We start from the raw sequence: 14,041 nt of genomic DNA on the forward strand, positions 1-14,041 counted from the left end.
TATTAGTGTTGATTAGGTTTGGGGCTAGCATTAGCTCAAGGCAATCAAATTATGTTGCAATCTTCTGGGTGTAAGCCGGATGCTTTGTGTTAAGCTATGCCTTGGTTTATCCAAGTGCACTTTCCAGCACACTTACCGTGTTAAGACTTATCTCCTCTATATAAATATGAGGGAGTGTTTAGTTAAGTTGATCCTTAAATATACTTGAGGAGGTGACGGGCAGTATGTGCGTGCTTTATGGCCTCATTCAATTAAGCACTCTATTCTTAATTTACTGCTAAATCCTCCTTGAGCTCTTAGGTTTTGTAACAGTCATCGTGGGATTTTCTGAGGTAGAAAATGTAGCCCATTTCTTACCATCTCATAAGCTACACCTTGACCTAACATTTTTGCGGGGGCATTTATGCTTACTTTGTGGCCTTCATTAGGGTTTGCTGAGGATGGCGGTATATAGGCTGAGAAAGAGATGGTGAGGTGAATCGCGGTTTATCGATTATAGAACAGGCTCCTCTAGAGGGATGTGAAGCACCGCCAAGTCCTTTGAGTCTTAAGCTGTTGCTTGTAGTATTCTGGCGAGTAGTTTTGTTGTTTTAACTATTGAGGTTTAAGGCTAAGCATAGTGGGGTATCTAATCCCAGTTTGAGCCTTAGCTATTGTGTGTTCAGAAATTTTAAAGCCACTTTCGTAGTTTATTTTACATCAGCTAGGGTTTTTTACAATTTAGATGGAGTTTAGCTTTATTGGAATAGATCTAAAACACTCTTTACGCCGGTCTCTATTAGCTTGGGTATGGCTGTGGTGGCTGGCATGAAATTAACCAACCCTGAATGTAGCATAGCTTAGTTAAACTTTTGTTTATTGCTAAAGGTTTTCACTGCTGTCTCCCGTGGGGGTGTGGCTGAGCAAAGTGTTTTGAGCTGCGTTGTGCGTGATTGATACTTACTCCTTTTGACCGTGGTGATTTAGAGTGTGTTTTCACTGGGACGGGGATGCTTGCATGTGTAATCTTGCTAAGAGTTAATAGAAAGGCTAGGACCAAACCTGTCTGTTTATGGAGTATATAAACCCGTCTAGGCATGTTCAGTGTCTTGCTTTAGGTAAATTAAGCTACATAAACGGGGTTTTGTTAGATTTTTGGAGGAGTATGTGGTTGCGAAGTGCTATCTTTGGGGTTGTGATAATAAGGATGTGGGTCTGGTAGTGGATAAGTATATAGGTGGGATAGAATAAAGAAGAGATTAAGGTTGAGAATAGTGGGATGAGATGAGGGTTGTGTTAGTTGAGGGGTAGCAGTTAAAGTTATGCACAGCTAAAAGATGAAAACATAGGCTTTGGCTAAGTGGATTAAGGCTTTTGTTTTTGGGGTTTGGCAAAAGTGTATTTTTAGGGAAAAAGTCAGAGGTAGGGGAGGGGGGTTTAGTAAAAAATTTGTTGTGATTTTATAGTGTAAAGAAGGACGTGTCATATAGTTGACTATTGTTATGTCCTACAAGCATGAATTAAATAACACCTTATGGTATTTATGCGGGGCTGGGATATTGAACATAGGTGCGATCAACAATGGTATGTACTAGGAATCAAAGACAGATCCTGCGACATACGGTGTGTGGGGGGGCAGCTTTCTGCGATGGGGTCACGTGCACACCCGAGATTAAAAAATACAAAATGCATGGAGAGCTCCCGTGACTGGTTAATAGGGTGATAGACCTGTGATCCATCGAGATGTCTTATTTAAGAGTAACGTGTGGGCAATCTTGATGTCTATGGCCCTGAGGTAAGAACCAGATGCCGGATACAGTTCACTATAGCTACCCCCACATGTTATGGGCCTGGAGCAAGGAGAGTAGCACTCTTGTGCGGGATATTGATTTCACGGAGGATGGTGAATAAGGGACCCCTAACTGAGAGGGGTATCCGTGGTGACGAGGATTTATTTGACTAAAATGTGCTATGCCCAATGAACGATTTACTGTGCTATGTACGATAAATGAACAGTCGTGTTAGTTGATATTCTTGGGGAGATGCTTGATCTTTGAATGTTAGTGTTATGTTCTACAGTTGGTTAAATCATTAGAGTTCTTGCTTGTAAGCATATTTTCAAGGGTAGTTAGTAAATGTGCAAGAGCATGTGCTATGTACAGTCAAGCATTTATAGTACTATATAATATTCATGTTGGCTAGCAGTAATGCACGATTTACATAGGGGGTCTGATAAAATAAATTGGTACTTAAGTTGCATTTAAAGCTTACACCCCATAGAATACACAAAGTAGTTTATATTAGAATGCCAGTTTTGGGTGTTGGTGGTGAAGTTGAGTGCTTTTTTTCTGAGTTGTCCTGGGGAGAAGTTTCCATTTCCAGTTTACAAGACCAGTGTATTAACTTATACTACCAGGGCAGGTTCATTTGAGTAGATTGTTTTCGGTTAAGGAGACAAGTGGTATTAAGGTTAGGATTGTGATAAAGTATATTATGGATGCTACTTGCCCAATAATGATGAAGGGTTGGTTTACTGGTTGGCCTCTGATTCAAGTGAGAGTTAGTAGAATTATAATTAGGAGTCAGTATAGGAATTGGCTAAGTGGACGGAATATTATACTTTGTTGTTTGGATTTATGGAGTATGTGGTAAGTGCTAAAAGGAGGATTGATAGGAGGAGTGCTAGCACTCCTCCTAATTTATTAGGGATAGATCGTAGAATTGCGTATGTGAATAGGAAGTATCATTCTGGTTTAATGTGCGGGGGGGGGGGTGTTTAGGGGGTTAGCTGGAGTATAGTTGTCTGGGTCACTTAAAAGGTAGGGTGAAAATAATACTATTATTATTAGGGCGAGAAGGAGAAGGATTAAGCCTAGGATATCTTTGATTGTATAATAGGCGTGAAAGCTAATTTTGTTGGAGTGAGAGGAAATTCCGGAGGGGTTGTTTGATCCTATTTCATGTAGAAATAGTAGATATAGAATTGTAAGGGCTGTAATAATAAAGGGTAGGATGAAGTGAAGGGTGAAGAACCGTGTGAGGGTGGGATTGTCAATTGAATATCCACCTCAGACTCATTGGACAAGGTTAGTTCCGATATATCGGATGGCTGATAGAAGATTTGTGATTACTGTGGCACACCAGAATGATATTTGACCTCATGGGAGTACGTAGCCTATGAAGGCTGTTGCTATAGTTATAAGTAGAAGTATAATGCCAATATTTCAGGTTTCTAGAAAGAGGAATGAGCTGTAATATAGGCCTCTGCCAATATGTAGAAAGAGGCAGATAAAGAACATAGAGGCACCGTTAGCATGGAGATAGCGAAGGGTTCAGCCGTAGTTGACATCTCGAGTGATGTGTGCGACTGAGAAGAAGGTGGAGAAGGTATCTGGTGAGTAGTGTATTGCTAGGAATAAGCCTGTGATGATTTGTGGGGTTAGACAGGTTGCAAAGAGTGAGCCAAAGTTTCATCATATGGAGATATTAGATGGGGTGTGTAAGTCAATGAGGGAGTGGTTGATTATTTTTATGAATGGGTTAGGTTTGCGTGTTGGGGTCATTGGTGTTTTTGTAGTTGAAATACCAGGATGGTTTTTCATATCATTAGTCATGGTTAGAGCCCATGTGGAAACAATGACATATATTTTATTCTTATTAAGTGTACTGTTGGTTATGGGATTTGTGGGGTTTTCTTCCTAGCCTTCTCCTATTTATGGGGGTTTAGCGTTGATTGTTAGTGGTGTGGTTGGTTGTGTTATTATTTTAAATTATGAGGGAGCTTATATGGATTTAATGGTATTTTTAATTTATTTGGGAGGCATAATGGTTGTTTTTGATTATATTATGGCAATGGCTATTGAAGAGTATCCTGAGGCATGGGGCTCAGGATTTGAGGTTCTGGGGAGTCTTTTAGTAGGATTAGTGATGGAGGTAGGGTTGGTTTTATGGGTTTTAGATTTTGATGGGTTAGTGTTGGTGGTTAATTTTAACAATATAGGGAGTTGAGTGATTTTTGAGGGAGAAGGGCCGGGGTTAATTGGGGAAGATTCTATTGGTGCGGGTGCTTTGTATGACTATGGGCATTGATTTGTGGTAGTTACTGGTTGAACATTGTTTGTTGGTGTATATATTGTGATTGAGATTGCTCAGGGTAATAGGTTACATTATTAGAAATAAGACTAGGGTGAGAGGGATAAGGAAAGAGAGAAAACAAAATTTGATTATACCCTTTTGAGTGGTTGTGAGGATGGAGGTGATAATGTGGGTATGTGATATTGTTTTAGGCATAGATTTTTCTAGTCAGATTGAGTCTAGTAAAAGGGAAGCTAGGTTTTGACTTATAAGTAGGTTTTGGTAGGGAGCTGTGCGATGAATTGTAATTGGAAAATATCCTAGTATGTTAGAGAATTTAAATATGTATGACGGGATATCCATTTTAAGCTTATTGGCTATAAGAGTAAGGTCCAAGGCTACTAGGAAGCCTAGAGCGGTTACGTACAGGGCCGAGAGTTTTAGGTGAGATGATATTGTTAGTTGGGGAGGTAAGATGGGAGAGATGCTGTTGGTAATGAGGAATCCTGCAAGTAGGCTGCTGATTGTGAGGCTTTGGATTGGGTTTAATAGGGTGGGGGTGTTTTCGTTAATGTTGACTAAGGTTGCGAAGCGAGATTGTCCTGTTAGGGTGAGGAGCATAGTTCGAGTACTGTAGGCGCTTGTTAGGGAAGTGGCAATGAGAGTGATAGATAGGGCTCAGGCGTTGGTATACGACGTGTGTGCGGATTCGATGATGAGGTCTACCCAGAATTCACCAGTTTAAATGTTAATCTCATCCGAAAGCAATCTCCAAGCTGACTCATAAAACTAACCATCAGGGTGTTCCCACCAGTATGGCTCAATGCTCAGTCAGTCTGTTCCAGGTAAGTAGATCTTGATTTTTGCCTCTCTTGTTATCCTCCTGTCTCTTCAGATTTCACCTGAGTGGTTTGCCCTGCAACCTTAGCTCTTTAAGAAATTTATTGATTTTCAGGGTGTCCAATTTTTCTTGTCGTGAGGATGGGAGTGATGATTTACAAGCTTGCTACATGCTGGAACTAACACTGGAGTTGCTTTATGTTTTACTCATATTTCTCAACACAGAGAGGTTTCTTTGCCCATTTAAAAGTCCTGGTATCTTGTAGGAGCTTGGCTCTTCAGGTTTATGGCTATACTCTTGCATAAAAAATCTGGAGATGCATCTTAAGTACACCAAGCAAAAGTATTGAACTTTACAACACTTAGTCTTGGAGTGCCCTTGACTTTATAGTTCAAGCTTATGTAGTTACAATTCTGCAGTACTTTCCATTTCCCCTTTTAATTTTGCACACAAAAGGTTTTCAGCAACATGAACTGGTTAATAAGAAACCCCTTCTAAATTTCCCATAACTGTTTCTGTACAACTCCCAGTGAAAAGACACTTACATCATTGTATCAGGGCCATTACTGAAGAAAATAACTTGGTAATTCTTGTTGTTTTGATGAGAGTTTTTTTCTTTCACTTGCATTTTATACAGCAGCATGGTCTAGATTAAGCCATGAATTAGACAGGTTTTGCTAAGTTACACTCCAGTAACAACCCAAATCTCAGTTCACAGCAACAAGGAGGATTGTTTCTCACTCATGTTGCATGCTCTTTGGGATTCAGCTGTGTCTATCTTCCACAGTTTTTCAATCTTCCAACCCAGAGGAAGGAGCATCTTTATCTGGAGTACACCTTCCTGTTGCAGAAGGAGATAGGCAATAGAAGTCTCACTAGACAGTACCTCAGAATGTGATGTTTTTTAGCTTGTTGATCTCTGTCTTTATGTTCACATGGGATTATCCCTGTGTGCCAATCTTTGTTCAGATTTCCTTTGTTTATGAGAGCATCAGTCACATTGAAGTAGGGGCTCACTCTACTCTAACATGACTTGATTATAACTAATTACATCTGCAATACTCCTATTTCCAAAAAACATCACATTCTGAGGTACAGAGGGTTAGGCCCTCAAGATTTGAATTTGGGGAGTCATGCAGCTCAACCCCAAGCAGGAACCATGCAGATAAAGATGCTTCTGGAATGCAGGGCAACAATGACGCAATCATTGTCAGTATTATATACGTTGACACCGCAGCTGCCTTTTGGGAAATTCAGTGAGGCTGAGGAGGCTACACTTTTGATTATATATCTTTAGGAAATCTACAACTGCAATAGTTGGAATAAATTAAGTAAAAATGTTATATGAAATAGTGTCTAATGAGAATTCTATTTCTGGGAAGGCGGAGTAGATATATTTTTGCCTCCTGCTTATTTTTCTTTTATTTTTACTTTTTTTCTGAGACTGAGTCTCACTCTCTCGCCCAGGCTAGAGTGCAGTGGTGCGATCTCGGATCACTGCAACCTCTGCTTCCCAGGTTCAAGCAATTCTCGTGCTTCAGTCTCCCGAGTAGCTTGGATTACAGGCGCCCACCATCACGCTTGGCTGACTTTTGTATTTTTAGCAGAGACGAGGTTTCACCATGTTGGCCAGGCTGGTCTTGAAATCCTTACCTCAAGTGACCCACCTGCCTCAACTTCCCAAAGTGCTGGGACTACAGGCATGAGCCACTGCACCCAGATGCCTCTTGATTATAGTATAGACAGCTACAACCCCTGGATATCACATTTAAAACAAACATTAGATGACTCAGAATGGTGAAGAGCAAGAAAGCAGACTGATCAGGGACTTTGGACTCCAGGAGCAATGTGATGCTCTTTCCTGGGCACTTTTTCCTCATGTAGCTCAGGCTTGAAGCTGAAGAAGCCAGCAACCTGAGCATATCAACAGACACAGAAAAAGGCCCAGCAAAACCTGAGTCCCTCTAGACAACAGGCCAGAAAAGTGGAGGCCTAGCAATACAGGTAACTTTTAGACAATAACCATTCTTCCCCAGCCAAACAGCACAGAAGAAACTGTGGCCCCCACCTGCAGCAAGATCAGCAAAGCCCAAGTGAGGAGATGGCTTTCACTCTCCCCAGGCTATACTGAGGCACCTAAGGACCCCTTGAGACTGCTGTCCGAGAAAGCCAAGTAGGAAACTAGGGAATTGTCCTGCCAGATGATTGCACTCAAAAGCTTAGGGTCACAAGGGCAGCCTGGGCTTGCGTCCTCACTCAGCGGGAATGAAGCTCCCCTCCTTCTTCACTGGGGTGGTTGCAGAGAAGGCCTAGGAGAGGCCCCAGTGCTCTCCATTTTTCAGGGGGTGATAAGGCTGCCCTGCCCTTCTCCATCCTGAGGTGCATGGAGGCCGTGTGGGGAGGAGTCACAGAATACTACACCTTCCATCCAGGAGGGTTATGAGGTGGCCTGACAGGGAGCCAGAACCCCAATTCCTCCCAAAAGTAATGAAAAGAACCCCTTTGTGTGTCAACGGAGGCCAGGGAGGGAACCTGGACTTCTATTCCCACATGGCAGTAATGATGTGGGACCCCTCTTCCCATGCCATAGCAGTTTCAGAGGAAAATACCTGAAATAGAAGGCTTCAGTAAGATCCAAAGCCTCCAGGTTTCAATAGGAAATTATTCATCATACCAAGAACTAGGAAGATCCCAAATGGAATAAAAAAAGGCAATCAACACTGAAGTGATAGAGGTATTGCAGTTATCTGAAAAAGATTTTAAAGCAGTCATAGGCTGGGCGCAGTGGCTCACACCTGTAATCCCAGCACTTTGGGAGGCTGAGGTGGGTGGATCACACAGTCAGGAGTTTGAGACCAGCCTGACCAACATGCTGAAACCCTGTCTCTACTAAAAATACAAAAATTAGCCGAATTAGCTGGGTGTGGTGGCACACGCCTGTAATCCCAGCTACTCAGGAGGCTGAGGCAGGAGGCTGCAGTGAGCCGAGATCACGCCATTGCACTCCAGCATGGGCGACGGAGTGAGACTCTGTCTCAAAATAAATAAACAAACAAATAAATAAAGCAGTCATAAAAAATGCTTCAATGAGCAATTTCAAACACACTGGAAACAAATGAAAAATAGATGAAAAATCTCATCAAAATAATACAAGGCCCAAAGAGAAACCAGATGGAAATTTTGGAACTGAAAACTATAATAACAGAAATAAAAAAGATCAATAGATGGACTCAAAATGGAATATAGATCAGAGGGGAAAGAATCAGTGAACTGGAAGATAGAAGACTAGCAAATTGTACATTCTCAACAACAGAGACAGCATAGACAAAAACAAGATGAGCAGAGCCTAAGAAGCCTGTGGGATTTTAATAAAACATCCAACATTTGTGTTATTCAAGTCTTGGATAGAAAGAAGAGAGAAGGTCAGGGCAAGTCCAAAGAAATGTACACCAAGACACATCATAGTCACACTTTTGAAAACAAAAAGGAAAACATTTTGAAAGCAGCAAAAGGGAAACATCACCCTGCCATTTACATGCCGAATGGTGAGTGTTTGAATGCTTTTCCCGTAAAATTGCAAGGCATTGCAAACAAGGCAAGGATGTCCATTCTCACCACTCTTATTCAACCTCATGCTGGAAGTCCTTGCCAGTGCAATAAGTCAAGAAAAGGAAAAGACCTGTAGGTTGAAAAGGAAGAAATTAAACTATTTTCAGATGATACAGCTACCTACATAGAAAATCTCAAAGAATCTACAAAAATACTCCTAAAATGAATAAATGAGTTGAACAAGGTTACAGGATACAACATAAACCCAAGATAAACATATACAAAATTAATGGCATTTCTGTATACTAACAATGAATACATGGGTGATAGGAAAAGGAAAGTTACATCCTTTTATTATCCAGGCTTTGTAGTAAAACCTGGAACAAAACTCCCATACACTGTATTTCTTATACTTACGGTCCATACAAGATGATTTTTTTATTTTTTATTTTTATTTTTTGAGATGAAGTTTTGCTCTTGCCATCCAGGCCAGAGTGTAATGGCATGATCTCAGCTCACTGCAACTTCTGCCCCCCGGGTTCAAGTGATTATCCTGCCTCGGTCTCCCAAGTAGCTGAGATTACAGGTGCTCCCAACTACGCCCAGCTAATTTTTTCTATATTTAGTAGAGATGGGGTTTCACCATGCTAACCGTCTTGAACTTCTGACCTCAAGTGATTCACCCGCATTGGCCTCCCAAAGTGCTGGAATTACAGGTGTGAGCCACCGCACTCTGTCCTGGTACATACAAGATTCTTAAAGTATTTATTTCCTGACCGGGCACAGTGGCTCATGCCTGTAATCCCAGCACTTTGGGAGGCCGAGGCAGGCGGATCACAAGGTCAAGAGATCGAGACCATTCTGGCTAAGATGGTGAAATCCCGTCTCTACTAAAAATACAAAAAATTAGCCAGGCGTGGTGGCGAGTACCTGTAGCCCCAGCTATTTGGGAGGCTGAGGCAGGAGAATTGGCATGAACCCAGGAGGCAGAGCTTGCAGTGAGCCGAGATCTCGCCACTGCACTCCAGTCTGGGTGACAGAGCTAGACTCCATCTCAAAAACAAAAACAAAAAAAAAGAAAAAAAAAAACCTATTTATTCCCCTTCTTAGAGCACAGTGTGGTGGTTTAAGCCTGTAATCTCAGCACTTTGAGAAGCCAAGACAGAAGGATTGCTTGAGTCCAGGAGTTCAGGATCAGCCTGGGTAACATAGCGAGACACCATCTTTACAAAACAACAGCAACAACAAAAAATTAGCTGGACTTGGTGGCATACACCAGTGGTTCCAGCTACCTGGGAGGCCGAGGAGGGATGATCACTTGAGCCCAGGAGGTTGAGGATACAGTGAGCCATGATCATGCCAAGGCACTCCAGCCTGGATGACAGAGTGAGACTCTCTCAAAAAACAAAACAAAACAAAAAAAGCAAAACTATTTCCATTAAATAATTTATTAATTTGTCATTTTATTTAAGTTTGAAAGAATTTTACTGTCCTAAGTGCCTAAAGTTTAGAATAGATATGCATTTTCCCAGTGTTTTTGGAAATAAAAGTTTTCTATGTGTCCTAGTCTGCTAGGACATATTTATTAATATCTTCAGAGACTTTTTGTGATTTTCATTCTTCAAACCCATGACCCCACTCTAGCAATGGATTATTTGGTTCACATCTGGTTATTGTGAAGCCTTGCCATTCAAGCCTGCATTGTAATATTTGTCTTATCCTCTCCATTCTCGCAGCTCAAATAAAGTCAAGGATCAAGTCCTGCTAGTTTATTAGTGTATTAACTGGTACATATCAGGTACTGAATATATCTGTTGAGTAATGAATGGGTAGATGCCACTGCCTAAGTGTAGGCATTCATGCTAAATTATCTTCCAAGAGCCAACCCTCCTGTCCTACTTCAATGCACAAGTGGTGAAAAGAATTTACAGAATCAAAATTCTTTCACATCAAGACTTTTTGCTTTCTAAATGAAGCCTGAGTTCATTGTGATTTTGGGGGTTCTTCTCTTCTTCTTAAACCCACATCTAGCCAATCTCCTCTACCTGCTACATGCCTCTTTTAGTCTCACTGCCTCCTTCCTCAGTGGAGCCCATATTGGTCTCGTTGCTAGTTTCTCACCAGTGATCCTTCATGTTGCCACTGGAGTGATCATTGTGATGTTATTTCCCATTGCCTAGAGACTGCACTTAATTAATTTATGTGACTGTTAAGGTCCTAATTTTCTTTGCCACCCACTCATCCCACCTCAGTTCCCACTAACGTGTTCTCTGTGGATGTCCCCAATGAAGGAGGGGAGAAAAATGTACATTTCTGAAATACTGATCTATTTGTGGTGCCCATGCTTTATCACATATATATATATATATATTTTTCCATTTGCCTGAAATGCCTTTTCCCTGCTTGTTCTCCTGAAAGACATGGTCATCTTTCACAGCTCAAATGCTTTTTTCCATATAACATATATTAGTCTGCTCAGTACAATAGCAGAATACAAGAGAATGGGTAACTTAAACAGTTTATTTTTTCACAGTTCTGGAGGCTGAAAGTCCACGATCAAAGTGTCATCAGGGATGGTTTCTTCCAAGGCCTTATTCTTTGGCTTGCTGATGGCCACCTTCTCCCTGTGTCCTCACATGGCCTTCACTGTGTGAGCACACCTGGAGTCTCTTCCTCTTTTTACAAGGACACCAGTGCTATTAGGTTAGAGCCCCACTCCCATGACCTCATTTAATCTTCATTACATCCTTAGAGGCCCTATGCCCAAATATAGTTACATGGGGGATTAGGGCTTCAACTTATGAATTTTGGGGGAACACAGTTCAGTCCATAAAATTAGGTCTCCCCTCATTGCCTGAGGCAGAACTGAGTGTGGCTTCTGTATTAGTTCATTCTGACACTGCTATAAAGAACTACCTGACACTGGGCAATTTATGAAGACAGTAGGTCAATTGACTTACAGTTCCATAGGGTAACAGGAAGCATGACTGGGAGGCCTCAGGAAGCTTACAATCATGGTGGAAGGCAAAGGGGAAGCAAGCACCTTCTTCACATGGCAGCAGAAGAGAGAGAGCAAATGGGGGAGGAACTGTCAAACACTTTTAAACCATCAGATCTCATGAGAACTCACTATCATGAGAACAGCATAAGGGAAATTCACCCCCAAGATCCAATCACCTCCCACCAGGTCCCTCCCCCAACATTTGGAATTACAATTCAACATGAGATTGGGTGGGGACATAAAGCCAAACCATATCAACTTCCCTTCTGCTCTCCTTGGGATTCCTAAAGACCTTCATTATCTAATGGCTTATAGCTGTGATTTGTTGGCCTTTCTACCAAATTGTAAAGCCAGAGAGACCCTCGTTTGCTTGCTTTCATCTTTGAAACTTAATAAATATTTGTTAAATACATATTATTTTATAACAACTTGGGCGACAAATAATAAAAATACTTATTAGTTGACTTTACATTTATGCTTATTGAGAAGATTTTCCAAATATGTAATTTTATTCATTTGATTTTAATTCCCCTTCCTTTAGAAATTAACTCTTTCAGACTCTAGGTCCATGTTCAATATTTTTTAACACCTACAGAACTGTTTATTAGTTTGGATACTGGATGATTCAAGCTCATTAAGTTCTGGGGGAAAATATTAAGAAAAATCATGTAGGCTTTGAAGTTTCTTTTGCCTTCTAGGTGTGTGCTTACAGAATAGAGCATTTCATCAAACCACGTTATTGATTGGCTTTGTTCCACTTCAATTCCCACTCTTCTTTCCTTTGCCTCCTCTTTCAGATAAACAAGCTGGAGGCACGCCTGAGGCAGGCAGGGTGTACAGATGTTAAAGGAGTTCCAAGGAAGGCCGAAGAACGCTGGATGAAAGAAGACTGCACTCACTGCGTCTGTGAGGTTTGTGCTGCGAGAAGTTCTCCCCTCCAGCTCCACTCATTTCACTTCTCCTAGCCAGCCACTTGAAGTATAATTGAAAAATTCAAAAGGAGAAAAAAAATACTTTATGTCAATAGATTCTAGGTATATTTTTAAGATCAAGGTACTGGTGTGAAATTTTGAGGTTTTTGCTCATTGATAAAAAAGTATAGCCACAATCTAATGAGCACTTGCCAGAGACAACAAGATTTTCCATATTCACTGATGGACGAAGGAACTGATGCTAAGGAAGTTTATGTCAACAAGTAAACTGAGCCAGCCTGGGACTTGAGTTCATCTCATTATTCTCCAGTCAGGCTCACTATAAACACTGCGGGCACTTGGTAAACTACCCAATTCTATGGAAAAATAAAAAAGTGTTGTCATAGTGTCCACCAAAACAAAAAAACATGTTCTATATTTGTTATTTAGTTTGCTTTCTGAACAGAGCTGATTCTTTCCAGCCATCTAGAAATGTATGAACTTCCTCAGCTAATCCTACCATATGGTACGGTAAGGTAGGTAACATTTTATAGGGCAGCCTTGCTCTTCATGCTGCAAATGTGTGGAAAGAAAGATTGAATAGAAACCATGCAAAAATGAGCTTATACTATGAACAATTTTTATTATATTGAGACAGTCAGCTTATTAGATTATGTATTATAAGAAATATTTATTTGTCTTTTACGTACTTTGACTATAAAAACATGGAGGTGATATGTGCATGTTGCCTTTCAGAGTGGCCAGGTCACCTGTGTGGTGGAGATTTGTGCCCCAGCTCCCTGTGCCAGTCCTGAATTGGTAAAAGGAATGTGCTGTCCAGTTTGCAGAGACCGAGGAATGCCAACTGATTCCCCAGAGAAACGCTAATAAAAGTTTTGTGCTCTTGAGCCCTGAATGGGAAATTTCTCAGGAAGAGACACTTAGGACTTTGGCACTTTTAACTTGTAGTCACATCGTTGATATGGAAACCACTGACTTAAGCAACTTAGTTCATTTAATCTTACATATACTGAAGATCTTTTATTTTGTTCATTTTCTAACACATCTTGAAATAATTCAAAACTAAAAGCAATAAAGTGCATAGGAAATATTTTATCATAAGAAATATTTCTTACTGTAAGCTGTCAGTTTTATATACTGCATCTGGAAATAAAAAGAATACCATGGAATATTTAAAAAACATATGAGTATTGTGGAAAATCTCTAATTTTGGAATTTAGAGAGGTCTCCAGGTTTCATAATCTGCAGGAATTTTGAAATAATGAGTTTCACACTTACAGAAAACATCTGGAAGGATCTGTGATACATTCATGACAATGTTGGGATGCTGTTCTCCCCACTGACCCCCCTCTCTCAGATCTACAACCTAGAAAATTGTCAGATTTTGCTGGGAAGGCATTTATCTTAACCTTCATTAGTCTCTTAAGTCCTGGGACATAAGGAAAGAGTCAGTGAAGGAATATCATTATTTTAGGGAACTTGTTAGTTCTGCATGTGGCTGAAAAATGCAAACTCTCTGAAAGAAAGAGACTTTAAAGCAGAATTGCTCAATGTCTGCCTTCCTCTTACTCGTCATTGTTACCATTCCTGAGATGTCAAAATTGAAATAGAGCCAAGCCTGAAATTCAGGAGCAATCTGAATTTACTATAAGCAGACTTGAAAGT

The 14,041-nt window shown here is 40.7% G+C and overlaps 1 protein-coding gene across 1 annotated transcript in view; it reads left to right on the top strand.

Moving 5' to 3' along the window:
• The window catches only part of PXDNL (peroxidasin like), a 513,952-nt gene extending 500,396 nt beyond the window's left edge, over positions 1-13,556 (top strand). Inside the window, exons 22-23 of the mRNA XM_030937395.1 lie at positions 12,242-12,355; positions 13,112-13,556. Of these exons, the coding sequence (XP_030793255.1) occupies positions 12,242-12,355; positions 13,112-13,243 (246 nt within the window). The 3' untranslated portion in view covers positions 13,244-13,556. The remainder of the gene's footprint in view (positions 1-12,241; positions 12,356-13,111) is intronic.
• The last annotated feature ends 485 nt before the right edge of the window (positions 13,557-14,041 follow it).

Source organism: Rhinopithecus roxellana, chromosome 9, assembly GCF_007565055.1.
Source record: "Rhinopithecus roxellana isolate Shanxi Qingling chromosome 9, ASM756505v1, whole genome shotgun sequence".
NCBI classification, from domain to species: Eukaryota; Metazoa; Chordata; class Mammalia; order Primates; family Cercopithecidae; genus Rhinopithecus; species Rhinopithecus roxellana.